This window comes from Equus asinus, chromosome 14 (assembly GCF_041296235.1).
Source record: "Equus asinus isolate D_3611 breed Donkey chromosome 14, EquAss-T2T_v2, whole genome shotgun sequence".
NCBI lineage: Eukaryota > Metazoa > Chordata > Mammalia > Perissodactyla > Equidae > Equus > Equus asinus.
The window spans coordinates 30,048,072-30,074,290 of record NC_091803.1 but is presented as its reverse complement, the minus strand read 5'-3'; the positions used below and the strand labels follow the sequence as shown (position 1 = coordinate 30,074,290).

Genomic DNA, 26,219 nt, shown 5'->3' with positions numbered 1-26,219 from the left:
GATGTTAGCTCAGGGCCAATCTTCCCCATCAAAAAGGAAAAAAGAAAAAAGAAGTGCAGATTCCCAAGCCCCACCGACCCCTACTGAATTAGAATCTGCATTTTAACACAACCGCAGGTGATTGCTTACACGTTAAAGTCTGAGAAGCTCTGAGCGAGAACAGATCCCTTCCCCTCTCTGGCCTGGTTCTTCCCTACCCAAAGGGGATGTGATGGAGGTGTCGTCTGTGGTCCTTCCCAGTTGCAATTTTCTAAGCTCATTTCTTGTAGTTATCACCTTGAGTCCCTGTAGAAAGGCGGCTGAAGAGACCAAAGGATGAGCAGCCTGGCTGAACAGGCCCTGCTGCCCACAGCCCAACGCAGGTGGAGGATGAAGCCCTGGGCAAGAGGCTGTTTGAAACTTCTGCTGGTGAGAGGACGCCCAACTGGACAAGAGTAGAAGGGGCTGGGCAGTAACAGGACGGCAGGAGGCGCTGCCAGGTGCTTGGGTGCATTCCCAGCGGGAATGCAGGGTACAGGGCCGCCTCAGGGCGGCACCAGGCACTGCGCGGTGCCACCGGAAGGCACAGCGCGGGACGGGCCGGGACGCAGAGAGGCCTCGGGACAGCAGGGGGCGCTGCGGAGTCGTGGGACGCTCTGGGCGGCCGCACATCCTCGGCCGCGTGGGGATTACACCTGGGCAGGTAAGGGCAGGCCCGAGGGGGCGGGGCCCCAGGGCGGAGCCCAGGCCCGGCCCACAAGAGCCAGTGGCCTCTCCGGCTGCTGGATGCCTGCGCTGCACTGGGAGCAGAACAGAGCGTACCCAGCTCGCGCTCACGCGAGCCCCGGACCCTTTGGAACTGAGTGAGGTGAGTCCAGCCGGGTCGGGTCGCACAAGTTCGGGGAGTTCGGACACCGGAGCGGACACGGGGCCCTGTGGTTTCCCGGACGCCGTCCGCGCGGTCGATGGCGGTGCCGGCGTCAGCCCTAGGCTGCCCCCCCGAGGCTGGGATGCTGGGGCACCTTCCCACATCAATCCGGGTCCAGCTCTCTGGCGTCTGCCCGCGCTGTGGCCCGGGGCGCAGAGCCGGGGTGGAGTCAGTTCTCAGTAACGAGGTCCAGGGCTCCTGGACTCCGGGGCCGCCCCTCGCCTCTCCGCCCAGCACCTGCTCGGCCTCCTTCCTGGCCTTGGTGAGATGCATGGACTTGACCGCGATTGTTCCCTTTACCCTCTGGAATGTTTTCTCTGGGGTGATTGCGGTTGCGGAAAGAAGCAAACACTTGAAGCGAGTTGGTTGGATTCTCTCCTGCGGCTTCGGCCGGGGCTGCCCTGGGGCGGACGTGGCTTTGGCCACAGGAAAGCATCCGGTCGGTGGCTCTGCGCGGGGTGGCCAGGGGCTGCAGAGTCGCCCCGGAGGAGCTCGGGTCCTGCGCCCAAAGCCTAAGGCTCGGGTTTCCTCACCGTGGAATGGGGATAAGGTGAAGTTGGGGGCGGGAGGGGCGGCGGGGAGGCGAGCGGGATGCAGTAGCGTCGCTGGCGTAAACCAGTACCCTGGCATTCCAGAGAATCCTTCCTAGCTGTGTGGCCTTGTGCAAGTTGTCTTACCTCTGTGCACCTCCGTTTCCTCTGTGAAACGGAGGTAGCACTAGTAGCTCATGTAATTATAGTGAGGATTAAATCAGATGGTGTGTGAAAAGAGCTGAGTAAGATGCCTGGGAGTAGAGTGAGGGATCAATATATGATAGCTGCTATTATTGCTGTTGTTATTATTATGGGTGGAGCAGCATAGCTAGTAGTTAAAGGCTTGGACTCCTGGGTTCAAATCCCAACTCAGCCACTTTCTAGGTGACCTTGGATAGGATAACCTCTCAGTGTCTCAGTTGCATTTGTGTAATGGAGGAAGTTATGGTAGCTACCTCAGAAGACTGTTGTGGAAATTAAATGCCTAGAAGAGTGAGGGCTGTGTGTCAGCTACTAATTCTCCCACCATGCATCATGTTTAATCCTGCAAAGCGGTGCAAAATAATAGCAGCTGCAACCTTGCTTTGAAGTTGAAACATTGTTTGTGCGAACATTTATGTTTTGTGATGAGCTCGATCGGTTCATTTCTTTCACTTGTGGCTTCACTGACATTGGTGGCTGATCCATTGGGGTCAAGGTCAGTCCTGGGGAAGGGGCTGACGGGGCAGAGGGACCCCAGTGATTAACATTCACAGGAGAGACAACCTTCCCTAGGTTGCGGTTTTATTTGACAATAAATTGAACCTGGACCTAGGATTTTAAAACAAACTCTTGCTAACTGTTTTTGAGAGAGGAGGTGAGGATGGACAATATTTTAAATGATAAAACAAAATAAATTACATTCCTCTTGCCAAGAGGCTAATAGCATAATTTTGAGGTCAGAGATGGTTTCCTTCATCCCAGCAAGACCATATACCTCTGTGGAGGGTTTGGAGCGGTTTGGCTGCATGGCCTCTACCCCAACCCACTCCCCCAGCCCCGCCCTGTACTCTATTTCTTTTGCATCATAAACCTGAAACCCATTAGCATCCTAAACTTGAAAGCCTCCCAGCTTTGCCCCAGCTCCCGATTTGGGACGATATCTTATGGGTTCAGGGTGGAGAAAAAGTAACTCCTCCAGTCCAGACCCTTGTCTGAAGAACCCGATGGGCCAAACTAAAGTTCTTGTCCTGACACAGGCCCTCTTGGGGCATGGGGACCACCCTGTATATCCTTCTCCAAGTTACAATATGTCCTAATTTGTGTCTGTCACCTACGGTAGGCATCGGGGACAGGGTTTCCATATACCTCCTCCCGAAATACCAGTGCTCACTACTGTGGGAAGCAGTCACATCTACTGTCCAGAGTTTGGAAGTTAAATAGTTCAAAATCTCTTCTCTTTCCTCCTTCCTTTAGTTCTGGGTGCTGTTAATTAACTGTCTTGGGGAGGGGGCAGCACCCAGCGCAATACCAGGCCCCTCAGAGGCAGACGCCGTGATGGTGAAGGCTGCACTCTTCCACTTACTAGTTGTGTGAGCTTGCACAAGTTACTCCACCTCTCTGAGCTCAGTTCCTTCCTCTGTAACATGGAGATAACAATAATATGCATACCTTGTGGGGTTGTTGAAATATGAAATGAAATATATAGAGATCCCCTTTGGCCTGGCCTGGGGGCCGCAAGAGGAGAAGGCAGCTCTTTGGCAGCTATGGTGGCCAAAGAACAAATATCCTAGAGAAGAGGCCAAGGCCTTAGAATGCAGGCTGTCCAGCCCACAGCGGGGAAAAGGAAAGTGGCCTCTGAGGGCACGTGGACTGGTGTTTCCCAGCACCTGGCCTCCAGGGACGTGCCAAGAGGCCAGGTTTGTGAGCTCGCCTGCTTTTCTTCTCTGCCCCTCTAGCTTGCCTGTGCCCCACAGTCCCATCCCTGCCATGGCTCCTGGAGAGAAGATCAAAGCCAAAATCAAGAAGAATCTGCCCGTTACGGGGCCTCAGGCGCCCACCATTAAAGAGCTGATGCGGTGGTACTGCCTGAACACCAACACCCATGGCTGCCGCCGCATCGTGGTGTCCCGCGGCCGCCTGCGGCGCCTGCTCTGGATTCTGTTCACGCTCACAGCCGTGGCCCTGATTTTCTGGCAGTGTGCCCTCCTCGTCATCTCCTTCTACACCGTCTCTGTCTCCATCAAGATCCACTTCCAGAAGCTGGATTTTCCTGCTGTCACCATTTGCAACATTAACCCTTACAAGTAAGAGGCAGGAGCGGGGACATGGAGTGCTGGCAGATGCCAGAGCCCCTTCTGAAGTGACACACTCTGGCCTGCAGACATGCTTTGTAGAAAGTGGAATTTGTCGCCAGCCTTGGTAAACTTCTCCCTCCCAGGTTCTAAATCTGTACCAAGTGTTCAGTCCGTCACCCACTTCTGAGGATGGGCTAACTCGGGGAAGGCAGGAGGGGGAGCCTGCAAGGATCAGTTTCACTTGCAGGTTGAGCCTGGAATGAACTAGAACCCTTCACCCTGGACGTGCACACACACAGACACACACGCACACACACTAAGCCCAGCGTAGCCATATCTCCTGAGCTCTCCGAGTTCACACCCTCACTCTCCCCAGACTGTGAGCTCGAGGCTGACTCAGACATGACACTCAGGTGACTTCCGGAAGCATCTCACCTGCCCCAAACCCTCACCTGAGTGAACCCAGCCCCACTAATTGAGATGGCTGGGCTCTGAGCAGGTCAGCTGTTGGTACTGCCCTATTGTCTGCCGCAGGACCTGTTCTATATATGTCATTGGAGTCCTCAGGATTGTAGAAAACTGCTCTGAGGCAGGTCAGAGTCTGGCAGAATTTCTCAGAGCAGGTGTGGGGGTTGGGAGAAGGCAAGAGCAGGGGAGGGAGGTTACCAAAGGGGAATAACCGTTCCAGAGTCATCAATGAGTTGGTGGCAAAGCCCAAAATCAAAATCAGCTCTAAGACTCATCCTCCACCTCATGGTCTTTTCTTTCTTTCTTCCTCCCTCCCTCCTTCCCTTCCTCCTTTCTTCCTTTCATCCATTGTTTGTTCCATAATCATTTACTAATCACCTACAAATTGTCATGCTCTGTGCTAGGTTCTGAGGCATAGAACTGAACAGCCCAAACACAGTCTTTGTCCTGGTGGAGCTAATGTTGTAGTAGAGGAATGAAATATTATCAAATGTAATTATGCTAGGAAAAGTAATAATAGCGACCACTTGATTACATATATATACACACACAAGCACGTGTAGACACAAAGATAGATAGATGGATAGATAGAGATAATAAACTCATTGACTCTTCCCAATAACACCACTTTACAGATGGGGGAACTGAGACACAGAAAGGCTCGATGACTTGTCCAAAGTCACATATCCAGAACCAGGGTGGGGAACTTGTACCCATGTAGTTTGGCTCTGGAGTTTATATGCCCCATCACTATGCTGTGTTGCCTCTGCCCAGAGCAAGTGGAGGAGAGAGGGGAGACAGGGGGGAACCTAAGAGGGAGGCCAGGACCATTTGGTATCATGAAAATTAAAAGTTGGTGTCATTATGCTTCATGCGGTCAGCTCCTGTATCCTTATTCCTGGGGGTTGTCGAGCTGACAGTTACACATCTTCCTTCCCAGCGCTCCCAGACTCGAGGACAGTCAGTGGGCAGGGGCAAGTGTGCTGGGTGGAGACAGAGCCTGCCCCTGGGTGGACTCTTGGTTAGCAGTTATTTACCTGTCCTCACTGTGGCTGGTTTATGGGAGTACTTGATAGTCACCACTCCAGAAATGCTGGTTGGGACAAACTCGCCAACACACCCTGAGAGCAAGCAGAGAGTAGTGATAGAGGTAAAGCCACAGGAAGTCACACAAGGGTCACACCGGAGCCTGTCCCCATTTACTCGAGCTGGCAGTCACTTTGGATGGGGCAAGTCATGGAAGGCCTGGTCTTCTTGGCCAAAGGGGCGGGAGCGGTGGGCACCAGGTTGACACACATTGATGGAAAGCAGCACAAAAATTGTGGGCATTCCACCAGAGGGGCTTCCACTCTTCCTCACTCCTCCTTCCCACCTTGACAGGTACAGTGCTGTGCGGGACCTTCTAGCCGACTTGGAACAGGAGACAAGAGGGGCCTTGAAAACCCTGTATGGCTTTTCGGAGATTAAGTCTCGGAAACGCCGAGACACAGAGTCCTGGAGTTCGGTCTGGGAGGGCACACGGCCCAAATTCCTCAACCTGGTCCCACTGCTGGCCTTCAAAGAGGGTGAGATGGGCAAGGCCAGGGACTTCCTCACAGGGCGGAAGCGGAAAGTCAGCGGGAGCATCATTCGCAAGGAATCAGATGTCATGAACGTCCACGAGTCCAAGGAGGTGGTGGGATTCCAACTGGTGAGATGCACCTTCTTACAGTTTGGGGCATGGGATGGGCTGGAGATAGTGGGTCCAGGGAGCTTTCTCCTTTGCCATTAGCCCCTGCAGTCCCCCAGGTAGAAACATACCCAGATAGGGTGAAGTGGATGCAAGCAACCGAAACTGACTCAGGCAATCTTAAGCAGAAAAAAAAGTCTTAGACAGTAACCAGTAGCTCAGGGAGGCATCTCAAAGGACAGAAATTAAGGAAGATCCAGGGATCTTGGTGGCAAAAAATGCTGGAAAGTTATTTCATATCTACTACTGGAGTAAATAAGCTTCAACTATTTGCAGTCTCTTGTTAATCCATCCATAAAGATGGATTCAAGCCCATCTTGGGACTATCTGACTGGTCAAGACTGGATCACCTGATGGTTTATGGAGGGTGGGGCATCTTGATGGACAGTCTCACCAGACTGTATCCAAAGGGGGAAAGGAAATTCTGCCAAAGCAAAATTGGGATGCAGACGTCAGAAGGAAGAAAATAGATGATAAACAGCAGAAACTCCCAGTGTTCCTTGTAGTATTTGCCATTGTGAGGTGCTTATAGCCTGACTTCTCATCTCTCCTTCTTGGTCCTACTTGAGGGGCTCTGAAGAAGCAGTCATTCACCAAAAGTGAATCCCATAACCTTCCTGGGCAAACTCAGTCACCCCCCTCCTCTCCATGCCCCAGCCACCTCTGCCGGATGAGAACTACTTCCATCCATTGTAGGCTTGATTGAGATTATGAGACCTCATGGCCCCAGTCACAAATCCGAAAAAATGGCCTTTTCTGTTTTTCGGAGGAAGATTAGCCCTGAGCTAACTACAGCCAAGCCTCCTCTTTTTTCTGAGGAAGACTGGCCGTGAGTTAACATCCATGCCCATCTTCCTCTACTTTATACGTGGGATGCCTACCACAGCATGGCTTTTGCCAAGTGATGCCATGTCCGCACCCAGGATCTGAACAGGCGAACCCCGGGCCGCCGAGAACCGGAATGTGTGAACTTAACTGCTGTGCCACTGGGCCGGCCCCGGGCCCTTTTTCTTAACCGTTGAGACTTTTCAAAGTCTTCCTGGGTCCTTTCATAAGATACCCACGAGGTTCTCTTTGATACCAAAATCAGTCCTTTGATGTCCATCTTTTAGGAGAGTTTCCAAGCCCTGTGGGATGAGAACTTCTAGAATGTACCACAATTTCGCTGTAAAGCTCTCATTATTATATATTTTAAATGCTGGTCCTCTCAACTACCATGTGAAGTTGGGAAGGATGGTATTTTCATCCACATTTTGTAGGTGCAATAATGGATACATAATGCCTTGCCTAAGATCCAGCAGAGAAGTATTGTCAGAGTTTGGGCTAGAATCCAGATTTCTAGACTGCTGATCCACAGGGAAATGGTAAGGGTTGTATAGGAACTCAGTGGCAATGATCAGCTGCAGCCTGGATGTCTGGGGAACCTGAAGAAGCTGGGTTTGCTTCTCTCCTGATAGGGAGTCAGGAGAGTGAGACTGTGTTGTCCTTCCTTGCTCAGTCCCTCCTTGGTCCTTGAGGCTCGAGGATGATGTCTCCCAGAAGTGAAAGGAAGCCCATCTTGCCCCACGTATCCCTCCTGTTCCCCTAAGTGTCTGTTCTCGAGTCTCAGTTCCTCATCCGTCCAGTCCTGCTGAAGGTCAGTGGTAGGGCCGATGGCTTCAGCCCAGTGTCTCCTCTTATTCACAGTGTTCAAATGACACGTCCAACTGTGCTGTCTACACCTTCAGCTCGGGGGTCAATGCCATCCAGGAGTGGTACAAGCTGCACTACATGAATATCATGGCCCAGGTGTCTCTGGAGAAGAAAATCAACATGAGCTACTCTGCCGAGGAGCTGCTGGTTACTTGCTTCTTTGACGGGGTGTCTTGCAATGCCAGGTCAGGAAAGGAAGCTGCTCTCTCAGCTCGAGGCTTCTTGCATGCACCTGCAGCTCAGCTGTGGGTCTTGGGAAGGAAAAGTGCTCTTCTCATTGACCTTGCCCTTTGGAAAATAGCTTACACGGGAGCTGGGCTCTAGAGTCAGTGAGGAAGTGGAGATGGCATACAGTCAAAATATCCTTAAACTCATCAAATTACTCATGAAAACCAAGTAGCTGATGGTGTACGTATAACCTTGTATATTACCATCATGCATACCAATGATTGAGAACCACCGATCTAGCACAGAGGAAGACAGGAAGGAAAGAAGGAAAGGAAGGAGAAAGGGAAGAAAAAAGGTCTATGTACAGACGTGTGAGCTTTCAAACCTTTCTGCCCTTAAGTTAACACTCGGATCCCTGGTTGTGACTGAGCAGTGATGGGACATTCCCGTTGAGGCCAGCACCCTGGCATAGTGGTTAAGTTCAGCACTCTCCACTTCGGCAGCTCAGGGAGCCCAGGTTTGCGGGCCCAGATCCCAGGCGTGGACCTACACCACTTGTCAGCCATGCTGAGGCAGCAACTCACATATGAAGTGGAGGGAGATTGGCACAGATGTTAGCTCAGGGCTAATCTTCCTTAAGCAAAAAAGGAGGAAGATTGGCAACAGATGTTAGCTCTGGGCTGATCATCCTCAAGCAAAGAAAAGAGGAAGATTGGCAACAGATGTTACCTCAGAGCTAATCATCCTCAACAAAAAAATAAAAAATAAATTGTTCCTGCCTCTCTGAAGGGCTTACCTCATTCTTTTTAAATACCAAGGCTTTCTGTATGTTGCTAGTTATATTGGTCTGCGAAAACTGAGTGATTAGAATCATGTCTCCCTAAGGGTTGGGTTCTAAAGTCAGTGTGAGGGCATGTATGATGTGATTACTTCTCTGGGGATCATTTCCTATGGATGGAGTGGAAAAATGTCAAGTATTGGCTGAGAAATTCAAGAGCAGAGGAATTTGGGACAGATACGTTGGCACAAGGAATACCAAGTTAGGATGGAGACAGAGGTGAGAGGATTAAGAGGGAGAACAGAAAGCACAAAGTAGTTCTCCGTCAACATGTGTCAACCAGATGAGGGGCCTTGTTTGTCATTTATCTCAGGAAAGGTGGGGCAAGTGAGTCGTGTCTGTCACCCATTGTCCACAGAGAGAGCTGGCCTTGTGGGCACTGCCCATCGAGACTTCAGCTCAGACGCATGAGGGAGTCCCCAGCACAGACCTTTCTGACCCAGAATCTTCCTCCACAGGAACTTCACACTTTTCCACCATCCGATGTATGGGAATTGCTACACATTCAACAACAGACAAAATGAAACTATCCTCAGCACCTCCATGGGGGGCAGTGAATATGGTAAGGAATTCTGCACCAAGGAGATTCCGGGGTCCTCTAACAGTGAGCATGCTGGCCACAGGACAATTGGGGCCACTTGAACCTTCCAGAAATACAGGATCTGTCCACCTGGCTGGAAACCAGGGACACCATTTTTCCTTTTGCAGTGTTTCCATTAGCTTCTGTGTTGGTTCCTTCCTTCTTTCTTGGTACTTGTTTTCCTTTTTGATGTCTCCTCTTTACTTTTGAGAGAGCAACAGGGACCTTGCTGGGGTTCCTCCTCCAGGGAAACCACTCTGGTTTGGCTTCTTGCTGGATTGAGTAATGCAAGGCAGGCGGCTTCCAGATGGAGTTAAACCCAGATATGCTGAACAGGAAATTAGCAAGGCAAGCACACCTTTATCTTAGTCGACAGATTCTGGAGCCAAAACCCAGCTCTGCCTCTCACTGTGTGACCCTGTGCAAGTTGCTGCACTTCATCTGTAAAGTGGGGATAATGACAGTATCTCGGATACAAGATTATTAAGAGGGCTCAAAATGTGTAAAGCACTTAGAATAAGACCCGATTATACTGTATTAATCTACTCGGGCGGCCATAACAAAATATCACAGACTGGGTGGCTTAAACACAGGCATTTATTTTCTCACAGTTCTGGAGGCTGGAAGTTCATGACCAAAGTGCCGGCATATTCGGTTTCTGGGGAGGCCTCTCTTCCTGGCTTGCGGACAGCTGCCTTCTTGCTGTGTTCTCACGTGGCATTTCCTCTGTGGCGTGCAGAGAGAGAGCTCTGCTGTCTCTTCCTCTTCTTGTAGGGATGCCCCCCCCCCCATGGGATTAGGGCCTACCCTTATGACCTCATTTAACCTTAATGAGCTCCCTAAAGGCCCTGTCACCAAATACAGTCACATCAGGGGTTGGGGCTTGAACATATGGGGAGGGGGACACAAAATTCAGTCCATAGCACACACTAAGCACACACTAAATGCTAGTTGTGGTTGCCGTTACTACCATTACTACCATCACTAGCATGGCTCTGTTCTACCATTGCTGCTGCTTCTACTGGCACCACCACCAATACAACTATCACTACCTCCAGGATTACCATTACTACCATTCTGTTACCACGACTTTTGTAGGGAAGGCAGGAACTCAACAGGTTGGCCTGGCTTACCTATAAAAAGAATTCTTGAAAGGCCCTAAGCAAATTGAATTTACTCCCACAAAGAAAGGCCAGGCCTTGTCGTGGAGGAAAACCACATTGGACTCCTGGCCCTGTTACTGTGCAGTCTGTGCTCTTACCAAGTGTGCCAGGAAGTGGAATTGAGGGCACAGACTTCAGTGGGAAGTTGTCTGGGAACTGGGAGCAAGGAGTTGCACAGCCCAGCTCTGCTACATATAGGCTGTGTGACCTTGAGCAAATCACTTCCCCACTCTGGGCTTTGGTTCCTTTATTTATAAATGAAAAGAGTCAGAATGACTCTCTAAGTTCTCTTCTTTCAATCCATAGAGACCGTGCTTGTTCAGTTCACTTGTTCATTTACCAATCATTTATTGAGTATCTGCTGTGTGCCAGGCCCTCTTCCAGGTGCCTGTGAACATGACAGATGCCATCTCTGCTTTCAGGAGACTTGCATTATAGTGGAGAGAGGCAGATGAGTGAACAAGTGCATAGACATTATCCAGTTGTAAATGCTAATGAGGAAAAGAAAGCAGCACCGGGGAAGAGAGAGGGCTTGGGGTTGGGATGGGGGTTTTATTTCAGATAAGCAGGTCCAGAAAGGCCTCTGTGAGGAGGGATATTCAAGGATGAGAAGATATGTCTGAAAGTCCGCAGAAGAGCATTCTGGGCACTAGCAAGCATGAGACCCTGAGAAGGAAATGAATTTGATATGCTCTAGAAACAGAAAGACCAGCGTGCTTGGAGCTTCTCGAGGGAGGAGGAGAGTGGGAGGAGAAGGGAGCGCGTCATCAAAGCCTGACAGACACAGTCTAGTTTATGGATCTTATTCTGTGGGTTCCCATGTATCCAGTGACAGGTTTCAGGCAAGGGAGTGAGCTGATCAGATTTCTGATGTAAAAGGTCCCTTGGCTGCTGGGTGCAGAATCGCCTGCAGGGTGAAAGCAGGAGCAGGGAGAGAAGTTAGGTCCGTGATCAGATAGATGCACCATCAGTGCTTCTCCCTGAGGGTTTAAGCAGCCACAGTGTTGCCCGTCCCTCTGCATGCTCAGCAGAACTCCCCATTTCAAAGGGCCGTGAGGAGATGCATGTCCCTGGCAGGGTAGCAGTTCTCTGACTTACGTTTAGCAGAACTCCTCGCCTCGTGGAGCTTCCAGTCTGGCCCCTGTCCACCTTTCACTTGTTGGAAATTCTTGGGTCTTGGTCTTGAGGCTCCTGAAGCAGCAGGAGAGGCAGGCTGCCTCCAGGGAATGTTTTCCTAGCCTTTGACCACAGCAGGCTGCCTTGTCCTCCCAGGGCTGCAGGTCATCTTGCACATAAACGAAGAGGAGTATAACCCCTTCCTGGTGTCCTCCACTGGGGCCAAGGTGATTATCCACCGGCAGGATGAATACCCCTTCGTCGAGGACGTGGGAACGGAGATTGAGACGGCGATGGCCACTTCCATAGGGATGCACCTGGTAAGAGGACATTCTGACTTCTGTAGGCTCGGTGAGGAGGGCAGACTTCTTTCAGGGATAATCAAGGAGGTGCGGCTTATGGAAAAGGATGTTGGTTTCAAAAGGGAGCATGGTCCTGTATTTTCCTGATGGTTGTCTCAATGGTCATTCCAGTAGTTACACTAAAGACCATCTTTGTATCTTCTGTATGGAGGAACAAGGACAGGATGCCATTTGGGGAAAGAATTTAAGGAACCTTCCTTGTTCCAAAGACAGACACCAGCATTTATGGGACCTGTGCTGGAAGCAAGGAATCAGACACTAACTGTATATTTGTCAGTAATATAAATAGGGCAGATTAACACCTTCTTTCTGGGCTGCCTAGAGGCCTATGCGGCATGTAAACTACCGTTGAAAGGCTAAGGGAAAGTCACTGGGCCATCAAAGCTCTGTTTAACCTATCACACTCCCATCAATGTCACCTCATTTATCAAGAACCCCCTTCTCCCTCAAGTCTTTGACCTTCTCTGACCTCACTGGGTGTGGAGAACACGCATAGCTGTCAACAGAAGCCCATCTGGGCTGCAGACTCCAATCCTGGGTCCGCTAGCCCAGAGGGAGCAGAAGGACAAGGAGGGGAGTGTGCTCTGACACCCTGGTCACTCCACTGCTTAGGCAGTTTTCTTGTTTCCAGGCCTGGCGTCTTTTTATGCTAGTCCCTCTTTCTCTTTCTTGCTCTCTCACTGTCTCTTGCTGTCTCTAATAGAATGACTATAAAGAACTTATTTAAAGTGACTATATGCACTAAATAAAGAACCCAGACCACACCAAGGAGCATACCATGATGATGTATCTCCCTTCCATCTCTGACGTCCAGTCCCCTCCTTCCTCTCCACGTAGATCATCGTTGTTGCCTCTGTGTCTTGGCCTGAACTTTATAGTCTTCAAGCATCTGTGTATAGGTATAAGCATTTCTCCTTTTATGCAAATACAAAATACTCTTCTGCCCTATTTTCTACTTGACACTGTAGGTTGGAAATGGTTCCATATCAATATGTATAGATCTGCCTCGTTCTTCTTAAAGACCCATAATATTCCATTGGATGGATAAGTTCTTGAAGCAATTCCCTGTTGATCGACATTAGGTCATTTCCAGCCTCAACCATGGTGTGATGTGCTGTGTATTTGTCTGATTACTTCCTGGAAGTATGTCAGACAGTATGTGTGTTTGTCAAATTGCCCTCTAGTGAGGTTGTAGCAATTTCCAACCTCACCAGCAATATGTGAGAGTAGCTGTTTCCCACACTTTCACCAACACGGGTATTAGCCAACTTTTAACCTTTTCTAATCTGTCAAGAGAAAAATGGTATCTATTGTAATTTTAATTTACAGTCCCTCTTAGTGGCGTTTTTCCACCTGTTTGTGGGGGTAAAATCTCCTTGTGGGCCATCTGTTTCTGCCTTTGTTTATATCCAACCTTAATGTCCCAAATTATACTTCTTAGCCTTCTTTATCCCTCACAAGTTTGTCCTCCAGAGCAGTAGTTTCTAAACCGGGTTGATATCAGAATGAGAATCTTTAAGAGATGAGCCCAAGGATCCATATTTTTACCAAACTCCAGTGGTTATTCCAGGAGGCGGCAAACTCAGGAACCTCAGCTTTAGAAACTGAAGTAGTTCTGAATGAAAGGAGAAGCCAATTGTGTCTTCTTAGGAGAAAGTAATGGTAGAATGACACAAAAGGTATAGCCCAGCCATAAAAGATGGCTTCATATCAGGTTATAAAGTAATATGGTGGGCCTTAGAGCTTGTATGTCCATTCATCATTTATCCATCCAACAAGCCTTTTCTGAGTGCCTCTTATGTGCTAGATACTGGGACTACATCAGTTTGGACGATAGTGTCCCTGTCCTGTTGGAACTTAGAGTCCAGCAGAAAGAATCAATAACAAAAAAAAAGATTATACAAATGATTAATTATAATCATCATAAGTGCTAAGAAGGAGACGTGGGATGCGTGAGAGCTTGTCACAGGGACGCCTGACCCAGGGCTTTTTTTATGGGGTGAGGTGGGGAGTTCAAGAATGCTTTCCTGAGGAAGCGATATTTAAGTTGAGACGGCAGAGATGATGAATGGGAGTGGTGACGTTCCAGAGGAAATCTGCGGCTTCTGTGCCTCATGGTGCTCTACCAAAGGGCAACCCTGGACAAGAGAAGCTGTCAGGACTCTTGTCTGGGGACCCGGCTTCTCTCGGGAGGCATGTCGTTTGGGAGCTTTGTTCCAAGGTGGGAAATCGTTCCAACATGAGAGGTACTGTGCGCCAACTCAGGCTGTGTGAATGATGATTGTCCAAGAAAAAAATCTTGAGCCCCAACCTGCTCAAGCTGTAGCTTAAAAAGACCTTGAGGTACCACTTAGGGAGCTGGGTCATTGATCCCTTTGTTCACCGGCAGATCTCGAGACCGCCAGATCAGAATAGTGACCATTTTGACCTGACATTTCCCATGTGGCTTTACCTGCACCCTCAAGAAGGACCTGGGATGTGTGCACATCCTTACCTTATTCTTTTGCCCTCTCTTTCCCTTCTGCCCCTCACGGTGCCTGCACACTTGGAGGACAGTTACAAGAGCTTGGAAAAGTACAAGAACCAAGGAATTCTGCCCTCTGGTTTTCCTCTCTGAGCTTAGAAATACCTACCACATTGTTAAGCAAATGTTCTCTTTACCAATGGTGGGTAGACAAAGGCCTGGGTGGGTTGTCTGCTACACCTAATTTGAGATGTCCAAAATCAAAGCCACAGAGCAGGAACAGTCAGCTCTAGTTCTGATTTATGAGCATCTAGAACAACAAAAACCCAGGGATTACTAAGACGTCAGCAGGGAGTCACTAACAATAAATCCAAACAAACTAGTCTTCCTTTCTTATTTAATTTTTATTTATTTATTTATTTTGATAGGCACGTTAAGCTGATAGACCCAGTCATATCTTTCTTCATTCATTAAGTGACTGTGTGTCCAAAGCACTGGGTATTCAGAGATGAGTACAACAGAGCACCTACCTTCAAAGATCTTACCTTTAAGAGGAGAACACAACACACCTTTGCAATGCAGTTCCCAGCTCTGTGGGAACAGGGAACTTCTCTGTCTTGCTCCCAGGCCCAGTTCTTAGAAATAGTAGATCCTTAGTACATATTGTTGGGTGGATGGATGGATGGATGGGAGCCCAGGCAGAAGCTGTTGGCGAAAGCTTTCTAGATGATGGATTCTTGAAGGACAAGTGTCAGGCGAACAGTGTCAGGAAGGGCTAGTCCAGACAAAGGGCATAGCAGTTACTAAGGGGTCACAGAAAGGATTTTAAGCTGTGTAGTGAAACTTTTTTAAAAATCGCTGTGGCTGAAGTGCAATCAAGATATAGAGGCAGCCTATTTACAGTCATGTGTTGCTTAACAGTGGGGATACGTTCTAAAAAATGCATCATTAGGTGATTTCATAGTTGCAGGAACATCACAGAGTGCATTTACACAAACCTAGATGGTATAGCCTACTACACGCCTAGGCTATACGGTACTAATCTTATAGGACCACCATTGTGGATGCAGTCCGTTGTTGAGCGAAACGTCATTATGCGGTGCATGACTGTACAGTAATTCTAGAAGGAAATGATGAGGACCTTAGTGGAGGCAATGGCTGTGGGGATGAGCAGAAGTGAATGGAGTTGAGGATATTACAGCTTGGAAGCAACAGGGTTTAACAACCGAAGTCAGCGAGGAAGGCCAGGGAAGTTAGATTGATATTTAGGTTGCAGCTTGGGCAGTGGGGTGGGTGGAGGTGCTAGGCTCAGAATTAGGGACTACAAGGGGAGGCGTAAATTTGGGGGAGAAGGTGATCATTTCAGTTTGGGATAGACTCAAGTTGTTGTCCTTTAGGAAATCAAGGTGAAAACATCCAGTAAGTAGGTGCTATGAACCTGGAGCTCGAAGAGAAACCCGAGGTGTGGGGGCATCTAGCATAATTCTAGACTTGGAAATAAATGCCATCACCCAAGGGACCTGAGACAGAATGCAAATATTTAAGGGATGAGCAGAAAGAAAAGGGAGAAATAAAGGCAAAGAAGTGGGAGCAGAAGCCAGAAAGAGTTGGCGTCAGATAAAGGAAGGAAGAGAGTTTCAAGGAAGATGTGAGCCACATTGGCCAATGCAGTTGAGAGGTCAAGCAAGATAAAGGGCGAAAGGTGTTCTCTGGGTTTGGCTACCAAGAGGTCACCAGTGTTCTTTGCCAGAGCAGTTTTCAGTGAAAGGAGCAGAACAGAAACCAAAGTTTGGGTTGGGTCATGAATGGGAGATGAGGAAGTGGGCAGTTGTGGACAGCTCACCCAGCGGGGTGTGGAGCCAGGCTCTGGAGACGGGGAGACATCACTGTCCTTGCAAACCCTACTGTACCTTTTTATCTTAAAGCACAACACAACTCTTTTCACAAGCGTATGTGTAAGAGGGATTAAGTGCTCAGACTTTGGAACCAGACAGCTGAGATTCAAACCCCAGCTTTGCACTTTGGTTGTGTAATCTGTGTCTCAGTCACCTCCTCTGTAAAATGCATATGATAATAAAAACATTGCTTCATAGGCTGGTGAGAATTCAATGACTTGATTCACACGCAGCACTTACAACAGTGCTTGTCAAGTAGTAAGTGCTCCAAAAATATTGCCAATCACTATACATTTTTTTAAGAAAAGAGATGTGAAGGGAAGGAAAAATAAATTTGAAGCAAAAAGAGGCGTTAAGGAAGTTTCCCTTGCCCTTTGTGACACCCCCGTCCTTTATGAGACGTTAATCACTTGCTCATATATACAAAGAATACTAATTATTTGCCATATGTGTTGCAAATATCTTTCCCAATTTGTGCCTTCCTTTAGTTTTCTTTATGCTACTTTTTCACGTGTAAAAACAGCAAATGTTTACATAGTCAAAATCTTTGTTTTCTTCTTTTGTCATTCTGTTTATTGAGGATTTTCCCTCCTTGAGATCAGATACTGAGCTGAGTTTCCTTCCAGTTAGTTTGTTATTTCATTTAATACTTTAACCCACTGGCATTTTTCTCTGCAGGATGGGAAGCAGAGATGGAATTTATTACTTCCTCCAAATGGTTTACAGACAGCCCTCACTTCATATGTTGAGTAATCCTTTTTTGTTCTCCATTGATTAGAAGTGTAAACTTTATCATACACAAATAACTTTTGTAATTTATTGCAATATAAAAACAGAACAAAAGAAAAAAGAGTTAAACCACCCATAATTCCATCGAGGGCATTATGCTGCCACCTGGGCTTTTCCCTGGCACGGTTCATCTTTTGAAGAGGTGAGCTAGAGCCTCCTGTGCAAATGCCCTCCTCCCCCAGGATTCCCAGAAGGAAGCAGATGGAACCTGGTGTGGTACAAACAGGTCCTGTTTCCCGCGTGTACACCCACATACACACGTGTGCACACATACACTTAGTCACACCTACACATCCCTGTGCACGCACGTCCATACGCATATGCATACGCTCACACACGTATGCAGAGACATGCATGCACACTCACACACAGGTACACATAAGTTGCTCACGGTCACACACACATATACCCATTCTCACTTTTGTGTCCCTAGGGGTCAGGACAGAAGCCAAAATGTTTTCCCACCCTGCAAAACTCAGCAGTTCTGGAAAAGTGATGGTGGAGCGGGGGAGTGAAAGGTGGGAGGTCGAGAGAGAGCTCTCTTGAACTCTGTCCAAGTTCATCCAGCTGAGTCTTTGAGAAGCTCAAGACCTCTATCCCACTTTGCAAAGGCCATTTGCCCCATCCGCCGTACCTCAGTTGCTTCGGGCAAAACCCAAGAGCTCTGAGTTCAGTAAGCATCATTGCAGAGTAAAGGGCCATTGAGTTCTCAAAAAGCATAAAAATCAAAAGATGATATCTCATAATTGGTTTCCTGGAAGTGGCCCAGGGGCTGGTTCTCAGGGGAGAAGGCGCCCCAGCCACCTGTGCCAGCTGCTGGCTGCACGGGGCTTTCCCGAGTGGACAGACCCTCTCGCCGAGACGCCAGGCCTGGTACCTCCCCCAGGCAGGCCGAGCCGCAGCTGACACTCTCGGCTCTGTGGACAGCTCAGCAGCACCTGGGGGCTCCAGGGAACATCTGCCCAGGGAGCCTGCTGCTTGGAGAAGCTTAGAGGGTGGCACTGAACTGAGGCGCCCTCAAGGGAAGCCACGGCTCGGCGTCGTGGTACCCCCGTGCCCAGCCCAGCCCTGGCGTGTGCTGGACGCTCAAAATGTGTTTGCTCCCCAGCTGTTAGAGGAATGAAGTCAGTCTGTTGATTCTGCACTGATGTGGAAAGACGCTCACTCTACTGTTAGTGACAGGGAGTTTGCAAGGCAGAGGGAACGTGGAAGTATTTGTCTGTCTGTCTGAGATCGAGATCTGCTCTGTTGGAGTGGTAGGTACCCTGGGGAAGAGACTAGATGGCTACTTTCCCCTTTGTGCGCTTCTGCTGTTTAAATGTTTTAAAATGAGCCCTGCTAATTGCCCTGAGGTACTTGCGGTTAATCGAGGGAGACTAATAGATCTGCAGATGAATTACAATACAAACAGACAGAGGGCCTAGCCGGCTCGCTCGAGGGGTCTACAGTTTCTACCTGCCGCAAATTTCTTGATTCCTGCCCCGCACCCTGCCCCTGCCACCCCATTATCATTCTCTCTATCCAGCCACTCTTCAAAGAAAAAAGAATTTTCTTCCTTCTCCTAAATCTGCCATCCATTTTCCCTTTACCTGCACTTTCAGAACAAAACAAAACTGTGTACGCACGCACACACACACACACACACACACACACCCCCTGGGACCTAGTATAAGCTGGTCACAATTTGTAATCTATTATTGTTCCCCCTTGCGAGATGTTATTCTGGGGTTTTTTTTCCTTATTTGGCTTGTCTGATTGTTTATTTGCAGTGACAAATGTTAAGCTAGAGCCAAACTTAGTCAGCCACAAGAAACACGATGTAATACGGTTTTCAACTGCAAGTTAAGATGCCCTGACCCCTCTCTGATCAGGGGATCACTCTTCTCTGTTGGGCATTCCTTGGCCCTCTCTAAGAAAGTCCATTTTTCCAAGTCAACTTCTGGGGCCAGAGGACAAAAGGGTAGGAATTGGATCCTCTGCCAGGATGAAAATCCCGGGCAGCTCCCAGCCACCGCTCATCTTCTGGATCCTTCCTGCCCCTCCCGGTGGATCCTCCACGGTCACTACCATTCTGAAACCCAAACCCAGATTCTCAGCACAGCAGAGGGGGCCGACATGATGTGACCTCGGCCTCCCTCTCTGATGTCATCTCCAGCGACTTCTCTCCCTTTTGCCATGTTCCAGCCGCCTGGGACCTCTCCTACCTCCAGCCTTTGCGGCTTCCTCTGCCCAATCCTTGTCCTCCATTTCTTAGCAAAATGACGTCCTCTCTTTCTTGCCATTCCATGTTGCCATTCCAGATGAGTCCCTTTCTCAAAGACGTCTTCCCTAATCACTCTTCTGGAATGACTACCCTCCTGCTCCCAACCTCTCCAGTCTCTCTGCCCAGTTTCATTGATCATTATCCTAAATTATCTGATTTATTTATTTGCTTTTTAGCCATCTGTCTACCCTACTAGAATGTAAGCTGCATGAGAGCAGAGAACTTGTCCATTTTGATCGTTGTTGATTCCACAGTGCCTAGAATAGCTCCAGGCACTTAGTAGGTACTCAATAAATATGTGTTAAATGAATGACTGAGTGACTGCTAGTGATGCCCTCTGTCTGGTTCCTGGGGGAGGGCGGGGCTGAATGTGTGCTGCTGTGATTACAGACAGAGTCCTTCAAGCTGAGTGAACCCTACAGCCAGTGCACAGAGGACGGGAGTGACGTGCCAGTCGAGAACATCTACAAGGCTGCCTACTCCCTCAAGGTACGGACTGAAGGGGACACCCAACCCTGCACTGTGGCCTGGACCCAGGACACAAAGTTCTCTATAGGCTGGGGTGTGTCTTGGACCAGGAACTCTGGTGAGAATCCTTGGGGTTCATCCAGAGACCTCAAGAACAAATGATGCCGGCTGGTTCCAGTCCTCTTCCGTCCGTCTGTAACCGGAGCTTAACTGATTCACTGAGGTTTGCCTGGAACGCAGTGTACAGCTGAGACACGCCTGCTTCCTAAATGGGCCTTGGCGAGTGACAGGCAAGAGGGGAGTAGGCTGGGAGAGGCTCTGGCTGGGGGTCGAAAGCTTGGCTTCTGGGCCACTTGTGTCCCTCACTCACTGATGGCCTGGGGCAAGTTGTGTCATCCTCAACGGTCACAGGGGGAGGTTGGATTGGATCCCCCAGGCTGCTAACTGGCAGCTCCCAGGACCCTTCCAGGCTGCACTGGTTTTTCTGGCCTGGATGGTGTTTAAAAGTCAGGGAATTTCACAAGAAAACCTGGATTTCCAGCTTCTCTTGAAAAACAAGATCTGGCAACACCGGGCCCATATTCCTGTAGGATAATCAGTGGATGGAGTACCCTGTTAACTGGTACAGGTGTCCTCTCACTCCTCACATCCTCGTCCCCCCCAGTGAATTACCTATGTCACTGGCCCCTGTCGGCATTTGAGTTTTCAACCGTGAGTGCAGTCATCGGGTACGCCTTGTCTCACATTCTAAGAGTCTGCAATTCATCTCCGACTGGATACCCAGGGAGTCGATGAAAGTCATCCCAGCAGAATGAAGGACCGACCAGGGGTCCTCTGCTCTGAGTCCTCCAGTTTGCCTCAGAGCTGAGCTAAGAGGTTGTGGACACACTGAGTACAAAGAGACTATTAGAGAATGTCTTCTTGTAGGAAATAGAATACAATCAAACTGATTTCAAGACCCCTCCCCCCCTTAAAAAAAAAGGATCAGTTCATTGGAAAGACACTCCTGGGTAATATTTAGTGAGAGGCTATCATGTATAAACACTTTATAAATATTGATTCGTTTCATGCTCACAACAACCTTGCGAAGTAGGTATTGCTATACTCATTTTGAAGAGGAAGAAACCAAAGCATCAGAGAGGTTAAGTAGCTTGCCCGAGGTCACACAGCTGGGAGGTGGTAAAGCTGGGGTTTGCACCCGAGTAGGCTGCCTTCAGAGCCCCTGCCGTTAGCTTTTATGCTGTAAGCTTCACAGAGGTCTTGGACCTGAGAACTGGAAAGTTGGAGGCTGCTGGTTTCTCTCTGTTTCTTGGTATCTGCTCCAATTTTCCCCTTTCTGTCTGTGTCAGCACTCACATGATGGAAAATGACCACCCCAGGCCCAGCTCCAGCTCAGCCTGGTCTCTACATCTCAGTTAGTCTAAATTCTCAGTAAATTTTCTAGCTTGGTCCGTTTGGAGGCAGGGCGTCAGCCCTGGCCCGCTCAGCTGTGACATAGGGCAGGCTTATGCAGTCTGCCAAGGCTGTGGGAGGCGGGCCCTCTGGATGGGGAGGGAGCTCTCTGGCATCCACGTGTGAGGATGTTGAGGGAACCCCCAGGTCTCCTCTTTCAGATCTGCCTTCACTCGTGCTTCCAGACAAAGATGGTGGAGAAGTGTGGGTGCGCCCAGTACAGCCAGCCTCTGCCCCCAGCGGCCAACTACTGCAACTACCAGCAGCACCCCAACTGGAGTGAGTGAGACCCACCCCGGCCCTGCACACCCCGGCCCAGCCAGCACTAAGGCCTTCTGCCTGAGGGAGGGATTGGTGTTAAGCAGACTTTTACTTCTGTTGTCAAGCCTGGCTGGAACCGAGTTTCCCAACTAAGGACCAAATGCTCCACCCCAGCCTGTGCTAAGAGCTTGACCACCTGAGTCAAGTCCAGGAGGCAGGAACTACTGATAGTCCCCTTTCACAGAACAGGTAACTGAGGCTCAGAAAGGTTAAGCACCTTGCCAAGGTTACACAGCCAGGGAGTAACAGAGGTAGACCCAACTCGAGTGCTGCCAACCTCCCGACTCACGTCCTTACCACCGCAGTATTCTGTCTCCCAACATCACAAAGCAGCATTTGTTTGCAGAGAACCAGTCTTTATAGAGAGTAGGAGGAGAAACCATTGAAAGGAGATTCTGGGGACCACTGGAGACCTCAGGAAGGGTCCCGTGCTCCCGAAGCTCACGCTGTCCTCTGCCTTGTCCCTCAGTGTACTGTTACTACCAACTGCACCAGGCGTTTGTCCGGGAAGAGCTGGGCTGCCAGTCGGTGTGCCGGGAAGCCTGCAGGTGAGTGGCCCGGGAGGGATGGGACAGGCAGGGCTAGGCTGGCCCGGCCACCCATGCTCACTCCATGCCCTTCTCCTCTTAGCTTTAAGGAGTGGACACTGACCACCAGCCTGGCGCAGTGGCCGTCTGAGGTTTCCGAGGTAAGTTCTTCTGCCCACTCTTCCCCCTCGAGCCCTCCACCTGGAGCCTCGCTGAGGTCCTGGCTGTGTCCTCTGGCCTCGAGGGTCATCCATAGGGGAGGCCCGGGTCCGGGGCTGGGGCTGAGGGGGCAGGCAGACAAGCTGGCCGGGCCTCTCTGGGCCTCCCCAGACCACTTCCTCTTTCTCCATCACAGAAATGGTTGCTGTCCGTTCTCACGTGGGACCAAGGTCTGCAAATAAAGAAAAAACTCAACAAGTAAGTTCACCTCTGCCCTGTTTCTTCTGCCTCCGCTGGCCCCAGGCCCTGGGCCCCTCACTTGCTTCCTCATTGCCAAACCCTCTCCTTTTCATTCACTCCTTGCTTTATTCAACAAATATTTATCAAGCTGGAATCATGAGCCAGGACCTGCTCCAGGCCTGGGGCTCTCAAGCTTTTTGACCGCAACTTACAGTATGAAATTCTTTGGCGCGGTGGCACATTGAATATGTAACCAAAATAAGTCTCGTGGAACAGCGCTTCCTTATGATGGGGGATGCTTTTGGGCTGATTTTCAGATGGTACACACGAGGAGCGCCAAACGAATCGTTCACATCCCTTCTGCTTAGTCACAGCATGATTCTCATTGATTAGTGCCCATATGGGTTGATAAAAATTTTTATTATCTCTATGGATACAATCTGATGTTTTCTATTCTATTTCACGTCATAAAAGATACTGATCATGGCCCAGTAGATTTATTTCATGGCTCCGTGGTGTAGCATGACCCAGCTGGAAAAATGCTTCTCTGAGCTTTGCAGCTTCTAACTGCAGTTGAATTTTCCACATTGAAATTCACTTCCAAGGGACCTTTGGCAAAAATCAGGCAGGCCAAGGCTCAGGGGCCTCAGCCGATGGAGGCAAAGGTGGCAGAGGGTGGGGAAATTGTCATGTGAACTCGCATCTCTCTGCACCATCCCCATCTCCTCGGTGCCCAGCACCAGGCCTGGCCGCACTGGGAGCCAGACTGGCCTCTGGCATTTGTTGAATATCCACCAGGCTCCAGTCGCTGTGTGAAGTGCTGGGGGCACCATGTTGACCCTGCCTCCCGGGTGCTTACAGCTTAGTGCCAAAGATAGACTTTGACCAAGAAATTGCAAACTATTAAACTGAGTATTGCAAACTGGTGACCCCCCAGGCCAAATCTAGCTCCCCAAAAGTCATCCATTGTTTCCAGTTGTTTCCGAAAGATCAAAAGTAAGGGCAGGAGCAAAGCTCCGTTCCTGCATAGCACCCAACGGCTGAGGAGTAGCCGCCCTTTTGGAGTAAGTGTGAGCTTTCTGGCTTGCACCATCCTCTCAGGACGCAGGTTAGCACAGCAGTTAGGAGCACGGACTTGGAAGCCAGAGCCATCCAAGTTTGAACCCTGGCTCTGCCAGTTACGAGCTGCGTAGTCTAGCGCGAGTTACTTAAGCGATCTGTGTCTTAGTTCCCACATCTGTAAAGTTTATGATTAAAACATACCTACCTCGTAGGGTTGTTGGAATTAGTTAATTCACGTAAGATTCTTGGAACAGTGTTTGGCAGCACAGGAAGTGTTGCCAATAAATGCCAGATGCTATTATGATTATTATGATTATTACTGTATACTCAGCCTACCTCACTCATTTACATGACCTGCCCGTCTCCTGCATGTATTTGAGATTACAATCAAACAATCACAAATGTCACAGTTTAACGAAGAACAGAGTGCTATGCGAGTATAGCTGGGTGGACTGACTTGGTTTGGAGGTTAGAAAATGGTTTTTGAGTGAATGAACGGCTTGAGCGTCCAGGCCCAGGCTGGAGATGTGTTCTGGCATATAGAGGAGGCCCGTGGGCCAGGTTCTGAGGCCCCCATGGAGCTCAGAGCCTGGGCCGTGCTGGCAGCTGGGCAGGAGGCAGACAGCCACACTGAAGGGCTGGTCATCTGTAGAATGCAAAGGTGCCGACTCACCTTGGCCCTACCTGTTGGAATTTCTGCAGGACAGACTTGGCTAAACTCTTGATTTTCTACAAAGACCTGAACCAGAGATCCATCATGGAGAACCCTGCCAACAGCGTGAGTGGCTTCTTCCTGGGACCTGTCCTTGGTGTGCACATGTGCCCATCTGCCTAGCCTCCGGGAGCAGAGTGAGGTCATGGGGGTCCAGCCTGAGCTGGTGGGGCTACTGTAGGCCAGCCAGGCCTTGGATCAGAGCAAGCAGAGTAGGAGACGACAGGAAGCCTGTCCACTTCTTCCTGCAAGCCTGTTCAGAGCGAGGGCTAGCTGGTGGCTCCCTTGGGGATTGGGGTGCCTGCAGGAGGCCAACTTGGGGGCTTCCTTCCTGATGGTGTAGTTTGGCCTCCCTTGCAGATCGAGATGCTTCTGTCCAACTTTGGTGGCCAGCTGGGCCTGTGGATGAGCTGCTCCATCGTCTGCGTCATTGAGATCATTGAAGTCTTCTTCATCGACTCCCTCTCTATCATTGCCCGCCAGCAGTGGCAGAAAGCCAAGCAGTGGTGGGCCCAGAGGCAGGCGCCCCCCTGCCCCGAAGCTCCCCCCAGCCCTCAGGGCCAGGACAACCCAGTTCTCGATATAGACGATGACTTGCCCACTTTCACCTCCGCTTTGCACCTCCCGCCAGCCCCAGGGACCCAGGTACCTGGCACACCACCCCCTAAATACAATACCTTGCGCTTGGAGAGGGCCTTCTCCAACCAGCTCACAGACACCCAGGTGCCAGCTGAGTTCTGAGGCAGGGTGGGCAAGAAAGATCTAGCCAAGACTACTAGTCAGGGGCTGAGAACTCCTGGACACAGAGAGGACCCTCTGCGCCCTCTCTGGGCCTTTCAAAGACATTGACTAAAAGTCTGCCTTGAACAAGATGGGCCTGGGCGTGTGCAGGGGACTTGTTGGACCATCCAGATTGAGATAGATCCTGCGGGCCTAACCCTTCGCACATCTGCTGCAGAGAGAGATGGGGCCCAGGAAATGGTCGGCCTGGGCTCAGGCCAGAGGGAAGCCTGACGGAGCTCTTCGCCAGACCTGGAGAGAGAACAACTCCTCCACAGCCCCACCCGGGGTTTCACTTACTCCCCCAGCCCGAGCTGGGGCCCAAGGATGTGACCTTAGGTACTGAGAACAGACAACCACTGCCTGGTGCCAAAGAGAGGAGGAAGCACCAGCCTGGAGCTGGAGCTGTTTGTGAAGAAACTGTCCTGAGTCATTGACAGTGGGGCAAGGTCTCCTGTGTGCCCGCAGGCAGGGAGCTGGCCCGAGGACCTTGGAGTGTGTAGCTGGGAGGGGCGTCTGCGGAAGGTCTGCAGGTGTGACAAGAGGCCTTCACTTGGGGGTGTGGGTGGGGCCATGTTCTGAACAGCTGAGCCAGTGCCCTGGGCCCCTCACCCAAGCAGAGAAGGGCCAGTTAGAGGGCATTGTGGACACTCCTGTCCAGCGGTAGTCCAAGGCTTGGAGGATTGGCTACCAATAAGCTACCTCAGCTGCTCTTTCTCCAAGGCAGACCCCCACCGATGGTCTGCCCCTCACCAGCGAGCCAACCACCGTATTCACACTTCTGACGTGAGAATAGCTAACGGGTATCAAGTACACAGCAGTTGTTCGATGTCAGAACCGTGTCCTGGTGCCTCTAGGCACGGACAGAGATCAGCATGGGGGACAGCAAACTGCAGCCCGCGGGCCAAATCTTGCTTTTGCCCGTGAGCTAAGAAGAGCTTTTTTTTTTTCATTTTTAAATGGCTAAAAATATCAAAAGAAAAATATTTGGTGACTCAGGAAAATTCTATGAGATTCAAATTTCCGTGTCCATAAATAAAGTTTTATTGGTACACAGTCACGCCCACGCGTTTACATATTACCTATGGCCGCGTTTCCACTGCAAGGCAGAGTGGAGTAGTTGCAACAGAGACCCTATGGCCCTGAAGCCTCAAACATTTACTCTCCAGCCCTTTACAGGAAAAACCTGCTGACCCCTGGATTAGCACGTTAAGTAGGTATGATTGTCCCATTGTCTGGATGAAGAAACCCAGAC

At 50.0% G+C, this 26,219-nt stretch overlaps 1 protein-coding gene across 1 annotated transcript; it reads left to right on the top strand.

Annotated features, from left to right (window-relative positions):
* Positions 1-614: 614 nt before the first annotated feature.
* SCNN1G (sodium channel epithelial 1 subunit gamma) lies at positions 615-26,019 on the top strand. Its single transcript, XM_014864745.3, has 13 exons — positions 615-847; positions 3,378-3,725; positions 5,565-5,874; positions 7,600-7,790; positions 9,070-9,173; positions 11,627-11,790; positions 19,634-19,732; positions 21,325-21,442; positions 21,954-22,032; positions 22,115-22,172; positions 22,367-22,428; positions 24,175-24,250; positions 24,545-26,019. The coding sequence occupies exons 2-13, from the start codon at positions 3,409-3,411 to the stop codon at positions 24,923-24,925; spliced, it is 1,959 nt and encodes a 652-aa protein (XP_014720231.1). The 5' UTR covers positions 615-847; positions 3,378-3,408; the 3' UTR covers positions 24,926-26,019.
* The last annotated feature ends 200 nt before the right edge of the window (positions 26,020-26,219 follow it).